Below are 17,889 nucleotides of genomic sequence, written 5' to 3'. Positions count from 1 at the left end.
CAGCTTCTTGACTCCGTAGATTTGTGATTTTCACCAAACTTAGGCTATTTTAAGGCATTATTCCTTCAAATAATATCTTCTGTGGGACTCCGATGGCAAGAAGGTTAGAGTGTTCTTGTCCAGCAGGTGGCTTTTGTTCTTTTTTCTATTTTTTTTTCTCTCTATTGGTCACCTTAGCTCATTTATATTTCTGTATATCTATTCATTTCTATATATCTGTCCAGGTCCACTGACATTTTTCTGTCATCTGCACTTTGCTATAGAACCTTTCCGGTGAGTTTGATTATTTTTCAGTTCTAGACATGGGCATTGTAAGGGTTGCAGCTTATTAATTATTGTGAAGTGATGGAGAGTTCTCTGAAATCCATTGCAAAGCTGTAACCCCAGATGTGGGTAAGTGTGGCTCCTAACACAAGAACTGAGGACACTGGGAGATGCTGAGGTGTGTGCGCATGTGTGTTCTGTGCGTTCCTGTGCACGGCTCAGCTGGGTGCATTTTTCTGCATTCACCTAGGGTTTTTCCAGGATGAAGCCACACTTTAACAAACGTGCCCGCCCAGCATGGGCATCCCCGGAGGCCTGCAAAGCCCAGAGCGCTGGGCTCCAGCCCTGGGTCTGGGATGCAGGCCAGAATGTGCACTTCTAGAAAGTTCCCTGGAGCCGTGAAGCTTCGGTACCAGGTTAAAGGACCACCCTTTGGAAGCCAGGCTTTTCGCTGGGCGGGTCTAGAGCGTACCGGTCCTCATTGTTCCCGCCCCGCCCCGCCCTCGCACCACCGGCCCGCAGCTTCATCACCACCCTCGCGCACTTGAGAGTACCAGCCGGAACAAGGGCCGGCCCAGTGCGCGGGGGCTGGTTCCGGGTGCGCTCCGACTCCTGCTTTGCGTTCCGGCCTCCGGCGTTTCCGCGTGCGTAGCGGGAGACGGAGCCCGGGGGGCAGCCTGGCGCTGGTCCTAGCGGGCGCGCTTCCGGCCACGCAGGCGCAGGAGCCCTCGTGCCTGTGGAAGGGACCGCAGGTAGGGGCGGCGGCGGGCCGGGGGAGGGGATCGCAGGTAGGGTGGCAGAGGCGCCGCGCCAGCCCGCACTCGGAGCCGCGCGTGCAGCCGGCGAGCGGCTAGGGGCTGCGGGCGAGAACGAGGGCAGCTGGTCCGCGTACTGCCCGGCGCCTGGAGCCGGACTGGAGCCGACGGACACTCCGCCCGGACGGACACCTCCGGCGGAGGTGGTCGGCGCCGCGCTGCCCCTGCCTCCGGGGGCGGCTCTGGGTCCGGTGCAGTCGTCTGCTGGCCCCACTTTTAAAAAACAGGGTTGAGCCGTGTTCTTCGGTGGTCTCGTCTTCTCCACCCTTGATGTCTGCTTTAGAACCTTAAGGCTAAGCAGGCATCCAGCATATTTAAAATAATTAATGTACCTGTGCTTCGTTGGCAACGTGGGGGTACAACCAGAGTTGTATTGTGGAGCACGAATTCGTTTCTTCTCTGGTTGTAAAAGATATTCTATAGATGGCAGAAACCAGTTTTGTTCCATTGCTTTTCTTTTTCTTCACGCTTCTCCCTCTCTCTCTCTTTTTTAAAAATTAAGCTGTGAGTGTATAGCAGTAGTTTCCACTTTTCCTGTTACCAGTGTTTTCTTATTATTGTCAGAAATCCAGTGTGTCTTAAGCAGTGCCTAAGCAGTCGCTTTCGGTATCAGTTTGCTCTTTTCTGGGCAAGAACATTCCCTTAGGCGTACAACCTTATCCCTTAACTCTGGGCAGCCTACTCCAGAAATATGTGTTTAAAACAAACAAAAAAATCAGGTGATGGGGTGAGTAAAAGACTTCTTTAATAAGTGGATGGACAGTCTCAGGGTCTCAGCGTGGATCCCCTAATCCTTGCGGTGACCTAGCTGTATTCAGTTCAGTCCATTGTCTGAGGCTGTAGGATTTAGAGGAGGAATGTTAATTTGAGGCCAGAAAGCTTGACTTCTCTGTGTACAGTTTAAGTCACCTTGGGTAATTCACTCTGCCTCAGTTTTTCTTATCTGTGAAATGGGAATAATAGCGGTTCTAGCTAGCTCACAGAATCTGTATCAGACTGACACTGTAAATGGTAGCTGAACTTTGGGGTGCGTGTCTTTCTGAGATGGGATTCAGAAGTGCTTGAGGGGACTTCGGGATCATTGAAAGGCTGTTGAGGCACACGGCTGTCAAGCGGACAAGAAATACGTTAAAGGGGTAATGATGAGAGTCCAGCGCAGATTCGAAGATGTGAACGTGTCCTGAGGTTGGCAGCCTTGAGGGGCAGGGAAGAAACCGACGTCCCTCCAAAAGAAAACAAAGTAAGCTTCAGACCTTGTAAGATCTGACTCTACCCCTGGCGGTGCAGGGTAGGATTGGTGGGAGGTGAGGGGCTGCTCCACTCCGCGGAGCGGGTGGTGAGTGAGAGCGACAGGGCGCCGAGCGCGGACACGGGAGGAGTGACGCAGAAGAGGTAGGCGGCGCCTGAGCCCGTGAGGACCGGGGAATAAGGGATCCAGCGCCTGCCGCCCCCAGCCGCCGGGATACCTGGGTACACGCAGCAGGCAGGGGGTCTTCGACCTCACAGTCAAGGAGGAAGGAACCTGCATCCTGCAAGGGGGCCTGCAGGGATGAGGAGAGCCGGGGGCGGCAGTGTCGGGGCAGGGCTGGGTCTGGAGAAGGGGCACTGAGGCTGCTCTTTTTCGGGGTAGGTATCAAGAGTCGAGTTTATCCTGAGGGCAGAGAAAGTGAAAGTATTCGTTGCTCACTCATGTCTGTCGCTTTGCAGCCCCCTGGTCTCTAGGCCGCCAGCCCCCTTTATCCGTGGAATTCTCCAGCAAGGATATTGGAGTGGGTTGCCATTCCCTTCTCCAGGGGATCTTCCCGACCCAGGTCTCCTGCATTGCAGGCAGGTTCTTTACTGTCTGAGCCACCTGGGAAACCCCTGAGGGCAGAGAGGGCTGTCAAATGTTTTTAAAGCCAAGAGTGACAGAATTTGTGCTTCATTGTGTATACCAGAGAGGACGTCTTCCACGCGGGCACGGGAAGTGTGTGCAAAACCTGCTTCGCCAGCAGTTGTATAGTCAGTCCAAAGAGTGAACTAGAGTTTCATGTATGCACTTGGATAAAACCTCAGAAATGTAAAGCTGGGCTTTTAAAAGAAGCAAGTTTACAAGGATATACTCTCAGCGCTCCCTGAATTCTGCATCCCTGATGCGGGGACACTGTGCCATTTCAGAGGAGGGACTTGAGCCCCCACAGACGTTGATGTTGATGGGAGTCCTGGAACCAGGCCCCTGTGGTTACAAGGACAGGACCGCTTGTGTAAAGCTTGGAAACATTTGTGTGTTCTGGGTTGTTACTTAGGAGCACACATCTATGTGGTGAAAATAAAAAGCATGCGTGGAAACTCTGAACCTTTAGCAGGTGCCTGAATCACCTTTGTGAGCACAAATGTCTGGACTCCACCTCAGAGTTCCTGATTCAGGAAGTCCAGGGCGAGGACTCAACAACTTGCGTTTCTCAGAAGTTCTAGATGCTCCTGCTGCTGCTGCAGGTGCAGGGAACACAGTTTAAGAACCGCTGACCCACCCACTTGAGGATGGGGGTTACTTCTTGGGAGGGAGCAGAACAGGACTGCAACGGGTGCATGGCTTCAACCCTGTTGGCATTATTTCTTTACAAAGGGGGATGCAGTGTTACCTGACAGAGCTGGATAGCTGCTCGTGGTCTACGTTGTCACTTTTTCTGTGCTTGCAGCATTTCAGGAAAGAAAAAAGATCCTGTTTGCTGTGGGGAATGGATTGGAAAAGAGAAAGCAGTGGTAGAGGCTGTGGGAGAGTGTCGCAGAAGCGCAGGTAGGAGATGCTTAGGCTGGGGTCGGGGAGCAAGGGAAGCGGAGAGTGAGCAGATTTGGGAGCTTTCAGGGGGAGAAGCGACTGTCCATGGTGACTGGTCGGTCGTGCTTAGGGGATGGAGACATCAAGTTCCCCGGTTGCGTCCCCCTCACAGTGGGGACCCCTGCGTGGCAGGCATGCTGGCGACAGGAGAGGGAATTCAGGTGTGGACGTCCCAGACCTTGAGGGGTCCCCGGCTAAGTGATGCTTTAGGAGAAAGAGCCAGGTCACAGCAGAGACTGGAAACCATTGGCGTGTACGCGGCCACCTGAGCCGTGTGTGTGTGTGGATGAGACCACGTGGAAGGCGTGGAATGGAAGAGGAGCCCGTGACATCACCCGAGGGATGCCATCCCCCGAGGCGGGCCGGCCAGCCGCTCCTCCCGCCACCCATTCTCGGGTGGCCCGTGAGCTAAGGATCCCTTTCACATTTTTAAATACTGGGGGAAAGAAACAAAGGAACAGTCTTTCGTGATGTGAGGCTCGAATCCCAGTGTCTGTGAGCAGAGTTTTGCTTTAGCAGAGCCGTGCTCGCCCCACTGGTGCAGGAGGGCCTGGCTGCTTCTGGCGGCCGGATGGAGGGACCGTGACCGTCCCCCGGTCGCTTTGCACGGCCGCTGCACGCCCCACACGTCTCAGTGCTGTGGCCCCTCGATTACTGCTCTGGCCCCTAAAGCTGAACTTTTACTGTCTGGCCCTTTATGGGAAGAAGTTCTTCTGACCTCAGGTCTAAGTCGAGACACTCTTGGTCACTTTAAATGCCACAGAGGAGAGACGGCAGGAGTTTTGCCTGTTTCTTGCAGGTCAGCTTCTAAGAATCAGGCACTGGGGGAAGACACTCTGGAGACTGTGAGGCCGGAGTGGTGAACGTTGTTGCTGCGTCCACCAGAGTCCTGGGAGATGCCTGGAGGGAGGGCGCCGGAGAGAAAGATGCGGGCCTGGGATCTGGAGGACGGCGAGCAGACAGCACCCAGGCCGTCACTGGGTGCTGCTGGCAGGACTTGGGCCATGGGTGAGCACCCCACCTGGTCCCAGAGAGGAGGGGGTCCCTGAGCTCCTCGCGGTGACGGCAGAGATGATAAAAGCCCTGCGTTCTCTTCCGATAAGGGCAAAGTACACTGACCCGTGGAAGAGTCCTCCCTTCTCCCATCCACCTACTAACCTGGCCTGACCCCGCTTAGCTTCGGAGGGGAGGTGTGGTCTGGCGTGTCCAGGGTGGTGTGGCTGAGACGAGTCCCTCCCCTCTGACAGTCCCTGCTCAGCAGAAGCGCTGTCACTGCTGACCCCTGCAGCCTGGTCACTGGGAGATTACAGCTGGCACCTCTGAGATCGCGAGCACTGAAAAGAGCGGATTTGAGGGGGGAGGGTTGAGTTTGGGAAGTATTTTTTTTTTATCTTTTCGTGTTAAGATTTTATATATATATATATATGTGTGTATATACATAAATACATACAGCATCTTCATTCATTCTCTGTTGACAGACACTGTTCCTTCCATGTCTTGACTATTGTGAATAATGATGCTATGGACATAGGGGTACATGTATCTTTTCAAATTAATAGGGGTTTTTTGGTTTTTCTTTGGATATGCACCCAGGAGTGAGATTGCTGGATCATATGATGGTTCTAATTTTAGTGTTTTGAGGCACTTTCACCTGGCTTTCCTTAGCAGCTGCGCCAATGTACGTTCCCACCAACAGTGTCAGAGTGCTCCTCTTTCTTCACCTCCTCACCAGCATTTGTTATCTCTTGTCTCTTTTGCTGATGGCCATTCTGACAGGTGTGAGGTGATAACCTCAAATTTACAGCGTGTGAATTACATCTCAGCCTAAGTTTTTAATTGAATTATAGGTGATTTACACTGTTTTGTTAGTTTTAAGCATACAACATGGTGACTCAGTATTTTTAAAGCTTATGTTCCACTTAAAAGTTACTACAAAATAATGGCTGTATTCCCTGTGCTCAACTCTGGGTCAGAGACAGAAGTGGCTTCTCCAGGCAGAGCGACTTAGCTGCTCCAGACAAGAGCGGAGGCGTCGAGCTCCCCGCCAGGTCCTGGGGCTGCAGACTTTCTGTTTGTCTGTGCTTGCAGAGAGCAGTTTGCAGTGAGAAGGCAGGCGTCCTTCAAAGAGGATGGCCTGGCGCTTGGCAGTGCCCGCAGCAGGGCACGTACAGGCTGCCTAAGACGTGTGGGAGGAGTGGGTTCCAGGAGGGAGTGATGGGGGTCATGGGGGTGGCCGGGGGCGAAGTGGGGCTGGCGGGGAGGCCTGGGCTCCCGGCCCGCTTGCACCGACCCGGAGATCGGGAGCCTGGGAGATCCCTAGCCGGGAGGGCCTGGGAAAGGGAGCTGCTCGGACTGTGGCCGTTTGTCTGTGTGCAGAGTCACAAGTCTTATTCAACAGACCTCCTCTTTGGTACTTAGAGGAAGAGTGGTTTGAAACCAGCACGTGGGGCCAGCTGGAGCCTTGACCAATCCAGGAGTCTGGCCAGAAACCTGAGCGAGAAGGAAGGCCCTCCCGGCAGGTAAGGCTTTGTGTCACCGTGTCCTCGGCCCCGAGACATGGTCCGTCAGGCACTGTGTCTCACGTGCCCGGTGCTGCGGCTAAGCCCGTGCCCTCTGCTCTGGCCGCTCCCTGTGGGTGGCAACCAGTGTCCACCCCGGGCTCCTGGAGGGCCCGACATCCAGGTTCCTCCCAGCCCTCTGTGGCCAGGCAGCAGCCCCTGCCTCGCACCGGCCCGGCACCTGCTCCCTGGCCGCTGAGAGTCACCTGCGCCCCCCACCTCACCCCTGTCAGGCCACCTGCCTTCTCATCAGCACTCATCCTGGATTCTGGCCTGGGCCCCCACCCAGCCTCTCCCACCACCGCCCCCCCACCAACCCCCCGGGGCACCCTTTCACACCTTTGCTTCTTAAAAGCATCAGGGGGCTTCTGAGCACCTCCCAAGGAGCACCCCAGCCCCTCAGCATCCTGGACGGCCCCCAGCCCAGCTTCTCTCTCCCTTGCCTTCCCAGAGCCGCGCTTTGCTTTCCTCTTAGCATTGCTAGCTGCGCGGTGCTTGCCTTTCCTCACTGCAGGTGGCCGTGGGGGAGACGAGACACGGCCGGACAGGCCCAAGACTGCCTTCTGCTCGACCCTGCAGTCGAAAGCCGGGGCTCCGGGAGGAGCCGGCATCGGGCACGCGGCCCGCGGCTGCTCACGGCGGCCCCGGGCCCCTCCGTCCTTCCTGAGTCTGCCCGGGCTGTGACTGCGCCTCATGTCTCCATCTGAGGGGCTGGCGGAGCGCAGTGCCATGGAGACGAGGCCCCCGGAGGGCAGGAAGGGGCCTGCGCCCAGGGAGCTGCCCCCGGCCGTGGGGCTGCTGCTGTCCATGGCGCTCATGAACGTCCTCCTCTACCTCTGCCTCGACCGGCTCGTCACCGCGCCCCGCAGCCCCACGGCGCACCCCGGCCGCTGCCCGCCCGGCCACTTCAGCATGGGGCAGGCGGCCACCTGCTCCCCGTGGCTGTCCTGCGAGCAGCTGAGGGCGGAAGTGAGGCCTCTGAAGCGCGTCGGGGAGGGAGCCGTGAAGACGGTGAGTCCCGCTCGCCATCGAGGGGGCGGGCGGCCCGGGGGAGGGCCGGCGTCACCCCAGAAACCTCACTGCAGGGATGCCACCCTGGTAAAGGGCGGCCCACCCATTGTAGGGTGTTCCGCGGTCAGCAGGGGTCGTTAGGAAGCCTGTGTCACAGCCTGAGAGTGCTGCCCTAAGGAGAAAAGCAAAATGGAAACCTGTGCCAGAGGCTGTTCCTATCTGCAAGATTACATACGTAAAAAATATAAAAATGATAGAAATCGTGCAATGCTGAAGGAGGCACATTTTTCGGTTCTTACTTTTCCAACTGTACAGTGCTGTTTTTTAAAAACTTTTTATTTTACTTTGGAGTATAGACAGTTAGCAGCGTTGTGACAGTTTCAGATGAACGCCAAAGGGACTCAGCTGCCCACGGGCATGTTTCCCTTCTCCCCCAACCCCCCTCCCGTCCGGGCTGCCGCATAGCGCTGAGCAGAGTTCCCTGTGCTGGACCGGAGGTCCTTGTTATCCGTTTTATGTGTTTATTATCTATGTCTTTTTTTAAAAATTCATTTTGTTTATTTTGGGGGCTGCGCTGGGTCTCCATTGCAGGGCCTGGGCTTTCTCTCGTTCCGGTGAGGGGGCCAGCTCTGGTTGGGGTGCATGGCCTTCTTGTAGTGGCTTCTCTTGTTGCAGAGCAGAGGTCTGGGCACGCCGGCTCTAGAGCACAGGCTCAGCAGTTGTGGCGCAGCGGGCTTAGTTGCTCCGAGGCTTGTGGAATCTACCCAGACCAGGGATCGAACCCATGTCCCCTGCTCTGGCAGATGGATTCTTTACCACTGATTCACCAGGAGGACCGGGTGGTTTGTTTTGATGCCGTTAGGCGGTCATGCGAGCAAGCTGTTTGTAAATTTTGGAGACTTAATCCCTCGTGGGTCATATCATTTGCAAATATTTTCTCCCAGTCTGTGGGTTGTCTTTTCCTTTTGTTTATTGTTTCCTTTGCCATTCAAAAGTTTTTGAGTTTAAGTAGGTCCCATTTGTTTATTTCTGTTTTGTTTCCATTATTCTAGGAGACAGATGGAAAAAGATATTGCTGTGATTTATATCAGCATGCTATTACATTGATTAAGAAACTTTTTTATACTTTAAAAAGAGAAACCAAAGGGGCCAATTCAGTTCTCATTAGAAGCCTCCAGAGCCCCATCTCATGGGCTGTGTTTCAGCAGCGGTTGTGCCCGTGTTAACTGAGGCAGGATGACTCTAGAAGTCAGTTAAGGGTGTGGCTTGTTCATTAAAATGAAGGGCGACCAAAAGGCTGTTACCCTGAGATTTTGTTTCTTTGGCTGAAACTTGCCCTTGGGGCAAGGAAGAGAGCCGTGGGCTTCTCATCCCAGAGGGTCAAGGTGATAGTGGGTATCTGGGGACAAGGGTCCAGCAGGAAACCCGGGGACGAGCTGAGGCTGTGCCTGGCTGTCTGGGGACCAGAGGCAGGATGCAAGGAAGGAGTCAGAGGTGAATCCTTTGTCCATCACCAACTCCCAGAGTTTGCTCAAACTCGTGTCCATCAAGTTGGTGATACCATCCAACCATCTCATCCTCTGTTGCCCCCTTCTCCTCCCGCCTTCATTCTTTCCCAGCATCAGGGTCTTTTCTAATGAGTCAGTTCTTTGCATCAGGTGGCCAAAGTGTTGGCGTTTCAGCTTTAGCATCAGTTCTTTTAATGAATATTCAGGACTGATTTCCTTTAGGATGGACTGGTTGGATCTCCTTGCTGTCCACGGGACTCTCAAGAGTCTTCTCCAACACCACAGTTCAAAAACATCAATTCTTTGGCGCTCCTGCTTCTTGATGGTCCATATCCATACATGACTGTGGGAAAAACCATAGCTTTGATTAGATAGACCTTTGTCAGCAAAGTAATGTCTTTGCTTTTTAATATGCTGTCTAGTTTTGTCATAGCTTTTCTTCTAAGGAGCAAGTGTCTTTTAATTTCTTGGCTGCAGTCACTATCTGCAGTGATTCTGGAGCCCAAAAAAATAAAGTCAGCCACTGTTTCCTCTGTTTCCCCATCTATTTGCCATGAAGTGATGGGACTGGATGCCATGATCTTCGTTTTCTGAATGTTGAGCTTTAAGCCAACTTTTTCACTCCCCTCTTTTACTTTCATCAAGAGGCTCTTTAGTTCTTCTTCGCTTTCTGCCATAAGGGTGGTGTCATCTGCATGTCTGAGGTTATTGATCTTTCTCCCGCAATCCTGATTCCAGCTTGTGCTTCATCCAGCCTCACATTTCGCATGATGTACTCTGCATATAAGTTAAATAAGCAGGGCAACAATGTACAGCCTTGATGTGCTGCTTTCCCAGTTTGGAACCAGTCCATTGTTCCATGTCCAGGTCTAACCGTTGCTTCTTGACCTGCATACGGATTTCTCAGGAAGCAGGTAAAGTGGTCTGGTATTCCCTGCTCTTAAAGAATTTTCCACAGTTTGTTGTGATCCACACAGTCAAAGGCTTTGCCATAGTCAATAAAGCAGAAGTAGATATTTATCTGGAACTTCCTTGCTTTATCTGTGATCCCAGTTTCCCCCCCAGTCAGTCTCACCCATCAGGAAGCTTCCATAAGCCTCTTATCCTTCTCCATCAGAGGGCAGACAGGCTGAAAACTGCAATCACAGAACACTAATTAAACTGATCACATGGACCACAGCCGCCTCTAACCCAGAGAAGCTATGAGCCATGCCGTGTAGGGCTGCCCAAGACGGACCGTCATGGTAGCGACGTCTGACAAACCGTGGTCCGCTGGAGAAAGGAATGGCAAGCCACTTGAGTGTTCTTGCCTTGAGGACCCCACGAGCGGTGCGGAAAGGTCCTCTACAGAGGCAGAGCGTCCGGGTTGGTGCCCGTCAGAAGAACTGCTTCGGTTCTTTCTCCTCCTCTGTCGCCCTCTGGCTTTGTGTAACCCCAGAAAGGGCTGGAGGTGATGTTTTCCATGTGGAAGGCTGGCTGGAGCGCAGATGTATGAAAAAGCAGTGTCCACCCTTCGGCCACCTCCTCATCCAGGACCTCTTTTCTCCTCTGTGCCGATGCCTGGGTGGCTTCATCTGGCCCCGTCCCTACCTTTATCCCCTGGTGAACTCTGGACTTTTCTATCCCCTGCCTCCCCCACATCTTGGCTGTTGAAAGACTTCTCACACTAGGTGTGTCGCAGACCATCCCCTCAGCCTCCTCCCTCTCCCCATCACCCAGCTACTCACACCACAGCCAGGAGGCCTCCATTTTCTTTTAAGTTCAACTTTAATTTTATATTGGGGTATTACTGATTTACAGTACGGTGTTAATTTCATGTGTACAGCAGAGTGAAATCAGTTACTCATCTGTCCTTCAGATTCTTTTCCCATATAGCTTCTTACAGAATACTGAGCTCTACAGTAGAGTCTTGTTGGTTATCCCTTTTATATTTAGTGGCACATGTGTGTTAATCCCAGAGGTGATCTCTTCCCCAGCCCGGGAGGCAGCCCTGTCGTGCCCCTTCGTCCATGCCCATGCTCAGCCCCTCAGCAGGGTGCAGTGTCTCTGCACATGGGAGAGAGCTAGGAGTTGGCCTTTCCGAGGCTTCTGCCTTGTGCCCTCTCAAGCCGGGGCTCTGTGCCTAGCGCCTGCCTGTCTCCATGTCCTCCAGATGGGGCTCTCTGCCTCTGCCCTGGCCCGCCTCGGCTGCTCTCACTGCAGCTGGAGTGCCGTGTGTGTGGCCACGTGCAGCGGTGTCCCTCCTCTGCTCTGGCTCCTCAGTGGAGGGCATTGTGTCCTTCTCCAGCCCTTTCAGTGACTGAAGGCCTCTCCCAGCCTCCACTCCCCACCCCCTGACCCCCCCTCTGCTCTGCCACTGCAGGCTGTGGATGCATCTCCAGAGGCCATTGCCCCGCTGTCCTCCCTGCCTGGGATGTGGTCCACAGAAGCCCCTTGGCTCCTTGCTCCATCTCCGTCAGCTTCCTGTTTGAGCATCACCCCAGCGAGAGCTTCCCCTAATAAAAGTCGTAAATTCTCCCCCTTCCCTGCTTAATTATTCTCCAAAGCGTATTTTACCTTCCAGTGGACTTTACACACTTTCCGTTTATTTTCTCTTATCGTCTGCCTCCTGCGCTAGAATGTAGATTTCACGTGGCCAGGGATTTACTTCAGTTTTTTTAATTGACATAAGTAACTTGTCAAATGAATGAAGACAGATTAGACTTTGTACTACAAGGGACCACGTATACTATTTTCTAAAATTTGTCTTTACATTTATAATAAGGATCACATGAATAATATATAAAGAGCTCCTAGAAATTAATAAGCACGAAGCAAACAATCCTAGAGGAGATGGTATCAAGGATAGTGAACAGACTTTCCACAGCAGACACACAGAAATGCCAGGGATGAATTCGTAGTCAGGAGAATACAGGTGAAAACAGGGAAAGGTTTTTCATCCAGTGAAATGGTAACAGTAAGGCTGAAGGAAATGGCAACCCCCTCCAGTATTCTTGCCTGGAGAACCCTGTGGACAGAGGAGCCTGGTGGGCTGTTGTCCATAGGGTGGCACAGAGTCGGACACGACTGAAGTGACTTAGCATGCATGCATGCAATTGGCAAAGGAAATGGCAACCCACTCCACTGTTCTTGCCTGGAGAATCCCAGGGACAGAGGAGCTTGGTGGGCTGCCGTCTGTGGGGTCGCAGAGAGTCAGACATGACTGAAGCGGCTTAGCAGCAGCAGCGGCAGCAGTGTGGCTGAGGCTAGAACGTAAGATTCCCACACGATTGGTGAAAGCGCGTGTTGGCCCAGACTCTGAAGGGTCCGATGGTACATAGTGTTCATTCAGTGATCCGTCTGCTTCCCTAACTTACGAAAACATCTGCACATGTGCACAGAGATGTGAATATAAGGCTATTCACTGTAGCACTGCTGTTAATAGGAAATAAGTGGGAAATAATTTAGATATACATCAACTCCTTAAAAATAGATCACATTAGGTCATATTAAATGCCCCATGTAAAATTACAGAGCTGTGTAGAAAAGTGAACCTAAGCCACCCTGACAGCATCTGTCCCAAATTTAATGAATTTTTATTATACTTCAGTTTTTAAAAAAAGCAAAGATCTTCTGTAAAATCTTACCTAACATACACCAGTATAGGTTGTGCACCCATACTATGAAATGTTATGAAGCTTTAAAAAGAATGACCTGGAGAGAGACATATATATATACATACATATATATATTATAGTCCCATTTTATATAACTCAAATGCTGTTTTATAAATGGATGTTAATACGTGTAAAAGCATAGAAAAATGTCTGGAACATTATTAGTCAAACAGTTAACTAGTTTCCTTTGGGCTGGGGATTAAATTCAGAGGAAAGAGTTCTACTCCCTCTATATTTGAACTTTTATCAAGAAGAGTATTCATGATTATTTTTATAATATTTTTTAAAAAGGTAGATTGCTGAGAAATGATTCTTAACCCCTGACTTGCAAATATGCAATATTGGAGGTTTCAGATACGTGTGAGAGATCCCAGAGACTAATAATATTTGATAATAAACATCAGTAGTATTTAATCTTTTCATTTATCTGAGGCACAAAAGTGAATGAGACGTAAGCGAGGTTCGAGGGGAAGTCATGAGGCCTGTGGCTGAAGCTCTCCCGCATTTCTTGTGGAATAAATGTGTAAAAAAACCATAGCAGCTTCTCTTTAGTGATCCCCATTTTATATGAAAAAAAAGCTAGTGCCGGTGAGGGGAAGGGGAGCCCAAGGGAGTGATGGATCTCAACAGAAACAGGATTTTTTATTGGAGTCAGAGATCAAATTCAGTGCTTGTATAGCTCTGTGAAGAGAATAAAATGTGTTCCATATTAAAATCTAAGAAATGTACTCACAAAATGTACAATGATTCCAGCAGCAAGGGCAACTTGACTTCTTAGTAGAAATTATCTATAGTGAAATTTCTCAGATTTGGGTTTTGGAGAATGTCTTGAAAGACAACTGTTTGAATAAATGATCAACAGCGACAGTTTTGTGGGTTTTTCTGTTAATGAACCTTCCTTCTCAGGCCCACAGTAAATTTTCATAGTCTTCCAGCCTACCTCCTCCATTTGATGTATTTTTTTAGTTTCTTAAAAAAATGTTTTAAAATATTAGATTAGTATATATTCTTTCTTGTTATACCAAAAGGTATAAGGGGGGGGGGGGCGGGAAGCATGTAAAGAGAACAGAAAACATCCTTAGATTTCTATGTAGTTTTGTTTTATGCAGTTAGAACAATAATATAAAAACACTGTGTGTCCTTTTCATCTGTAACATTGCTTGTACCTGTGAAAACCCCGTCAGATAGCATCTGCATTTGGCTGCACCCATAACCTTCCCTGAGTGGCCCTGCATAGCTGGACTGCTTCCCAGTTGTTGATGGGTGGACAGGTTCCAGTTAGGCTTTTATAAATGATGCTAGATTTTTATTTCTGGAGCTTTTTATATATTTCAGGTTATTGCCTTAGATTTAAGTGCCAAAGTCTCTTGAGAATTACACCCCAAGTTGCTTCCATAACCTTCATTTTAACTGTGAAGACATGGAAGCCAGAGGGGCACAGCCCACGGGGTCCAGCATGGTCCGGGCAGCCGGGTCCTGAGCTGGAGCCTGTTTTCTCCTCTCCAACCCCTGCCTTCCCTTTGGGGACTCGAGCAGCAGGTCAGCAGTTCTTACTTCTTTCCCCGTGATAGACGTGTGAGTGTACAGCCGTGCAGGGCAGCTGCTCGCTGGCTGGCGGTGTCAGGACGGCTGGCCTAGGTGTGCGTCATTTCAGCTCCTGCTGTTGCAGCCAAAGTCACGGAAAACCATGGCCACGTTAAAGTGTGTTCCCTACGTACAGCCGTTGCTATTCGTGGTTTCCTCTGCACCTTTAAAGCGAGTGGCAGTGCTGGTGTGTGCGATGGGCTGGCTGGACTCACTCCCTACTTGGGGTTCTCCAGCTTTCCACTCTCCCCGTCCTTGGCCTTCTCCCTCCCAGTCTTTGCACGTGCAGCCCCCTCTCCGGGGAATGAACCCCCTTTTCCACATCCGCTTTGCAAGCCCGTCATCCCACAGACCCACTCCCAGGCCAGCTGCCCCGCTGCCTGCAGGCCCAGCCTTCACCCAGCATCTGTTCTGGCTCCCAAGTGAGTCTGCAGAACAGCCCACGCTTGGCTCTGTGCGTCCTCTGCCCCGCAGCCAGCACCTCAAGGCATCTGCTTCGTGGCTCACCAGCCGCCGAGGATTCCGGGTTGACGTTTTCTGTGGCTTTGTTCCAGGTGTTTCTGTCCGAGTGGAAGGAACGCAAGGTGGCCTTGTCGCGGCTCACCAGGCCGGAGGTGAGAGATGACTTCCTGCACGGGCTGCGGATGCTGCAGGCGCTGCAGAGCGAGCACGTGGTCACGCTGGTGGGCTACTGTGAGGATGACGACACCATCCTCACCGAGTACCACCCGTTGGGCTCCCTGGGCAACCTGGAGGCGACGTTGAACCTCGCCAAGTACCGCAGCCTGAATACGTGGCAGCACAGGCTGCAGCTGGCCCTGGGCTACGTGGCTATCCTCGACTTCCTGCACCGCAGCCCCCTGGGCACGCTGGTCATGTGCGACTCCAGCGACCTGCCCAAGACCCTGTCCCAGTACCTGCTGACCGCCAATTTCAGCATTGTGCTCAACGACCTGGACGCCCTGCCCCTGGTGAACCGCAGCTCCGGGGCCCTGGTAAAGTGTGGCCACCGGGAGCTCCGTGGGGACTTCGTGGCCCCAGAGCAGCTGTGGCCCTTCGGAGAGGACGTGCCCTTCCAGGACGACCTCATGCCCGCGTATGACGAGAAGAGTGACATCTGGAAGATTCCCGACGTCTCCAGTTTCCTTCTGGGGCACGTGGAAGGGAGCGACATGGTCCGATTCCACTTGTTTGACATTCACAAGGCATGTAAGAGCCAGGTGCCTGCAGAGAGACCCACCGCTCAGGCAGTCCTGGACACTTACCAGAAGGTTCTGAATCTCCTCAGAGATACCGCGACATCTCAGACAAGAGAGATGCTGTGAAAGCCAGTGTGGCCGCTGACGGATGGGAGTCAGGGAACAGCTGGAGGAGTTGCACTGGTTTTGTGCTGATGGAAGGTGTTAGCGGTTCTGCCCCAGATTATTCTTCTCCTGACCGCCTGGTGGGAGTTGCTAAGCAGGAGCACACGGCCTTGCCGTGAGCCTGACTGCAAGCAAAGGCGGAGAGAAGCAGTGAGTCTGATGAGTATCTGAAGGAAGTAACAAGCATGGAGCCACACAGAGGCGTCCTAACAGCCTAACCTGTAGGCTCATGAGAAACGTGCTGGAGAGGCTTCTAAGTGGCAGTGTGGGGAAGATACTCAGGTGAGTATCTGCAGTGTGCTTCACGGTACCGGGGAGACGCCACTGTGTTTCAAGTGACTGCTCAGGGACACACCTGTGTCATCCACATCCCAGCGAGCTAGCACGCATGCTCTCTGAAACCTTGAGTGGATAAGGAACGTTGAAAATATCATGTATGACGGAAATCCCATTTGTGTTACTACTGCCTTGGATGGTGCTTGTGAAATTCCCCTTTACCTTCCAGCTGGATATTTATTCTGTGCTCAGCGTTAATTATCGTGAACATTTTACGCCAACAGTGTCTGTCACTCACTCATTACTAGAAGGCGTTGAAGACCTTCCACTTGAGTCGCATGATTGAATCCTTCAGAGAGCTTTTCTTGGTCCTTGTCATCCTTGTTTGCAGGGGAGGAAGGATTTGGTGCATATTCATCATTACCAATAAGGGGGTTAAAGCTGGCATTGAGGGCAGAAAGGCTGTGCACAGGCCTGGTGGTCCTTGGAATTACAGTGAGCTGGCCCCGCCCTGCAGTCTCGGACTCAGTGTCTGGGTGGGATCCGCATTTCTCACTGCTTCCCTCCAGTCAGTGCTGCCGGTGTGGGAACCACATTTTGAGAACCAGTGTCCTTACCTATCCAGGCAGTAGACAGGGAGTGTGGTCAGTATTATCCTTGTTCTGCCTCCCATGGTGATTGGGTCCTATGGTTGGTCAGAGAATATGCTTGCCCAGAGTATATTAACTGCTGTTGTCTGTTATAAACATGCTGCCAGAACCCACTAGGATGGCTGTAATCAAAAGGATGGATAGTAACAAATGTCGGCAAGGATGTAGAGAATTGGAGCCATCATACGTTGCTGGTAGGAACGTAAAATGGCCCAGCTGCTTTGGGAAACGGTCTGACTGTCCTCAAAAGGTTAAGAGTTACCTTGACCCAGCAGTTCCAGTTCCCAGTATTTACCAATGAGAATTGAAAACATGTCCATAAAAGAACCTGGACACAAATATTCATAGCAGCATTATTCATAATAGACAAAGGGTGAAGATGTCCATTTGCTGGTGAACAGATAATAGAAAATGTGGTCCCTCCGTACAAAGGGGTAACATTCAGCCGTGAAAGGAGTGCACCGCTTAGTCGTGCTCCAGCATGGATGAAGGTACTAAGTGAAAGAAGCCGTCACGAAAGACCACGTGCCGTATGATTCCATTTGTAGGAAATGTCCAGAATTGACAAACCCACAGAAACGGAAAATAACCCAGTGGTTCCAGAGGGGCTGGCAGGGGCATGGAGTTGAAGAATTGGGGGGAAGTTGGGGCTTGCTAATAGGTACAGGGTTTCTTCGGGGGAGACGGAAGTTTCCAGAAATGGTGACAGTTGCACAGCTCTGAATACACTAAATAACACTGAGCTGTATAAAGGGGGCAAGTTTACGGTTTGTGAATGATATCTCAATAAAGCTGGGGAGAAAACCCCACCTCTGCACAGGCCCGTGTATCTCTCATGACCCTTTTTAAACTTGATGAAGTAGTTACTGTGTGGAGCTGCTGAGCTGATGTTACTCTTTTCATGTTGTAATTCTGGATTGAGGGTTTTCCTAGATTTTGGGACTTTGCATTAGAACAAAACTTTCAGTTTCAAATGAATTTCTGTTTAAATATTGATGATAGAGCTAAAATGAACAGCATGGTATTTGGAAAGGACACAGTGCCAGGATCAGAAGACGTCTGTTCCAGCTCTGCCTCTGACTCACATGTGGTCTCAGACAAACGTATTTCTAAGTGAGAGAGTCGGCGAGGCATTTCCAGCTTCTGCTGCTCCTCTGAGTTCTCCATGATGCTTTATCGTGCCAGTGCCAGGCGCTAAGCTGGCCCTGGCCCTTCAGTTTCTATCTTCAGTAACAGAACCGCAGAAGCATAAGAGGAAAAGAAAGACCCAGCTTTCTGCTGTGTTAAACTCACTTCCATTTTAAGAGCACACGTAGGCTCAAAGTAAAGGGATGGAAAAAGATATTCCATGCACATGGAAGCCAAAGGAGAGCAGGGGTAGCTCT

The 17,889-nt window shown here is 51.5% G+C and overlaps 1 protein-coding gene across 7 annotated transcripts; it reads left to right on the top strand.

Annotated features, from left to right (window-relative positions):
• On the top strand, positions 885–17,325 carry POMK (protein-O-mannose kinase). 7 transcript variants are annotated; one of them, XM_018041926.1, is made up of 5 exons: positions 885–1,016; positions 4,697–4,905; positions 6,316–6,416; positions 6,970–7,466; positions 14,769–17,325. In XM_018041926.1, exons 4-5 carry the CDS (start codon positions 7,149–7,151, stop codon positions 15,537–15,539), a joined length of 1,089 nt encoding a protein of 362 aa, XP_017897415.1. In that variant the 5' UTR covers positions 885–1,016; positions 4,697–4,905; positions 6,316–6,416; positions 6,970–7,148; the 3' UTR covers positions 15,540–17,325. The 7 variants fall into 7 exon arrangements, with proteins under 7 accessions (XP_017897415.1, XP_017897416.1, XP_017897420.1 ...); XM_018041928.1 differs by lacking the exon at positions 885–1,016 and adding an exon at positions 1,049–2,319; XM_018041929.1 differs by lacking the exon at positions 885–1,016 and adding an exon at positions 2,926–3,855.

The sequence above is a fragment of the Capra hircus genome, chromosome 27 (assembly GCF_001704415.2).
Source record: "Capra hircus breed San Clemente chromosome 27, ASM170441v1, whole genome shotgun sequence".
Classification (NCBI taxonomy): Eukaryota; Metazoa; Chordata; class Mammalia; order Artiodactyla; family Bovidae; genus Capra; species Capra hircus.
This window is presented reverse-complemented; position numbering and strand designations above follow the sequence as displayed.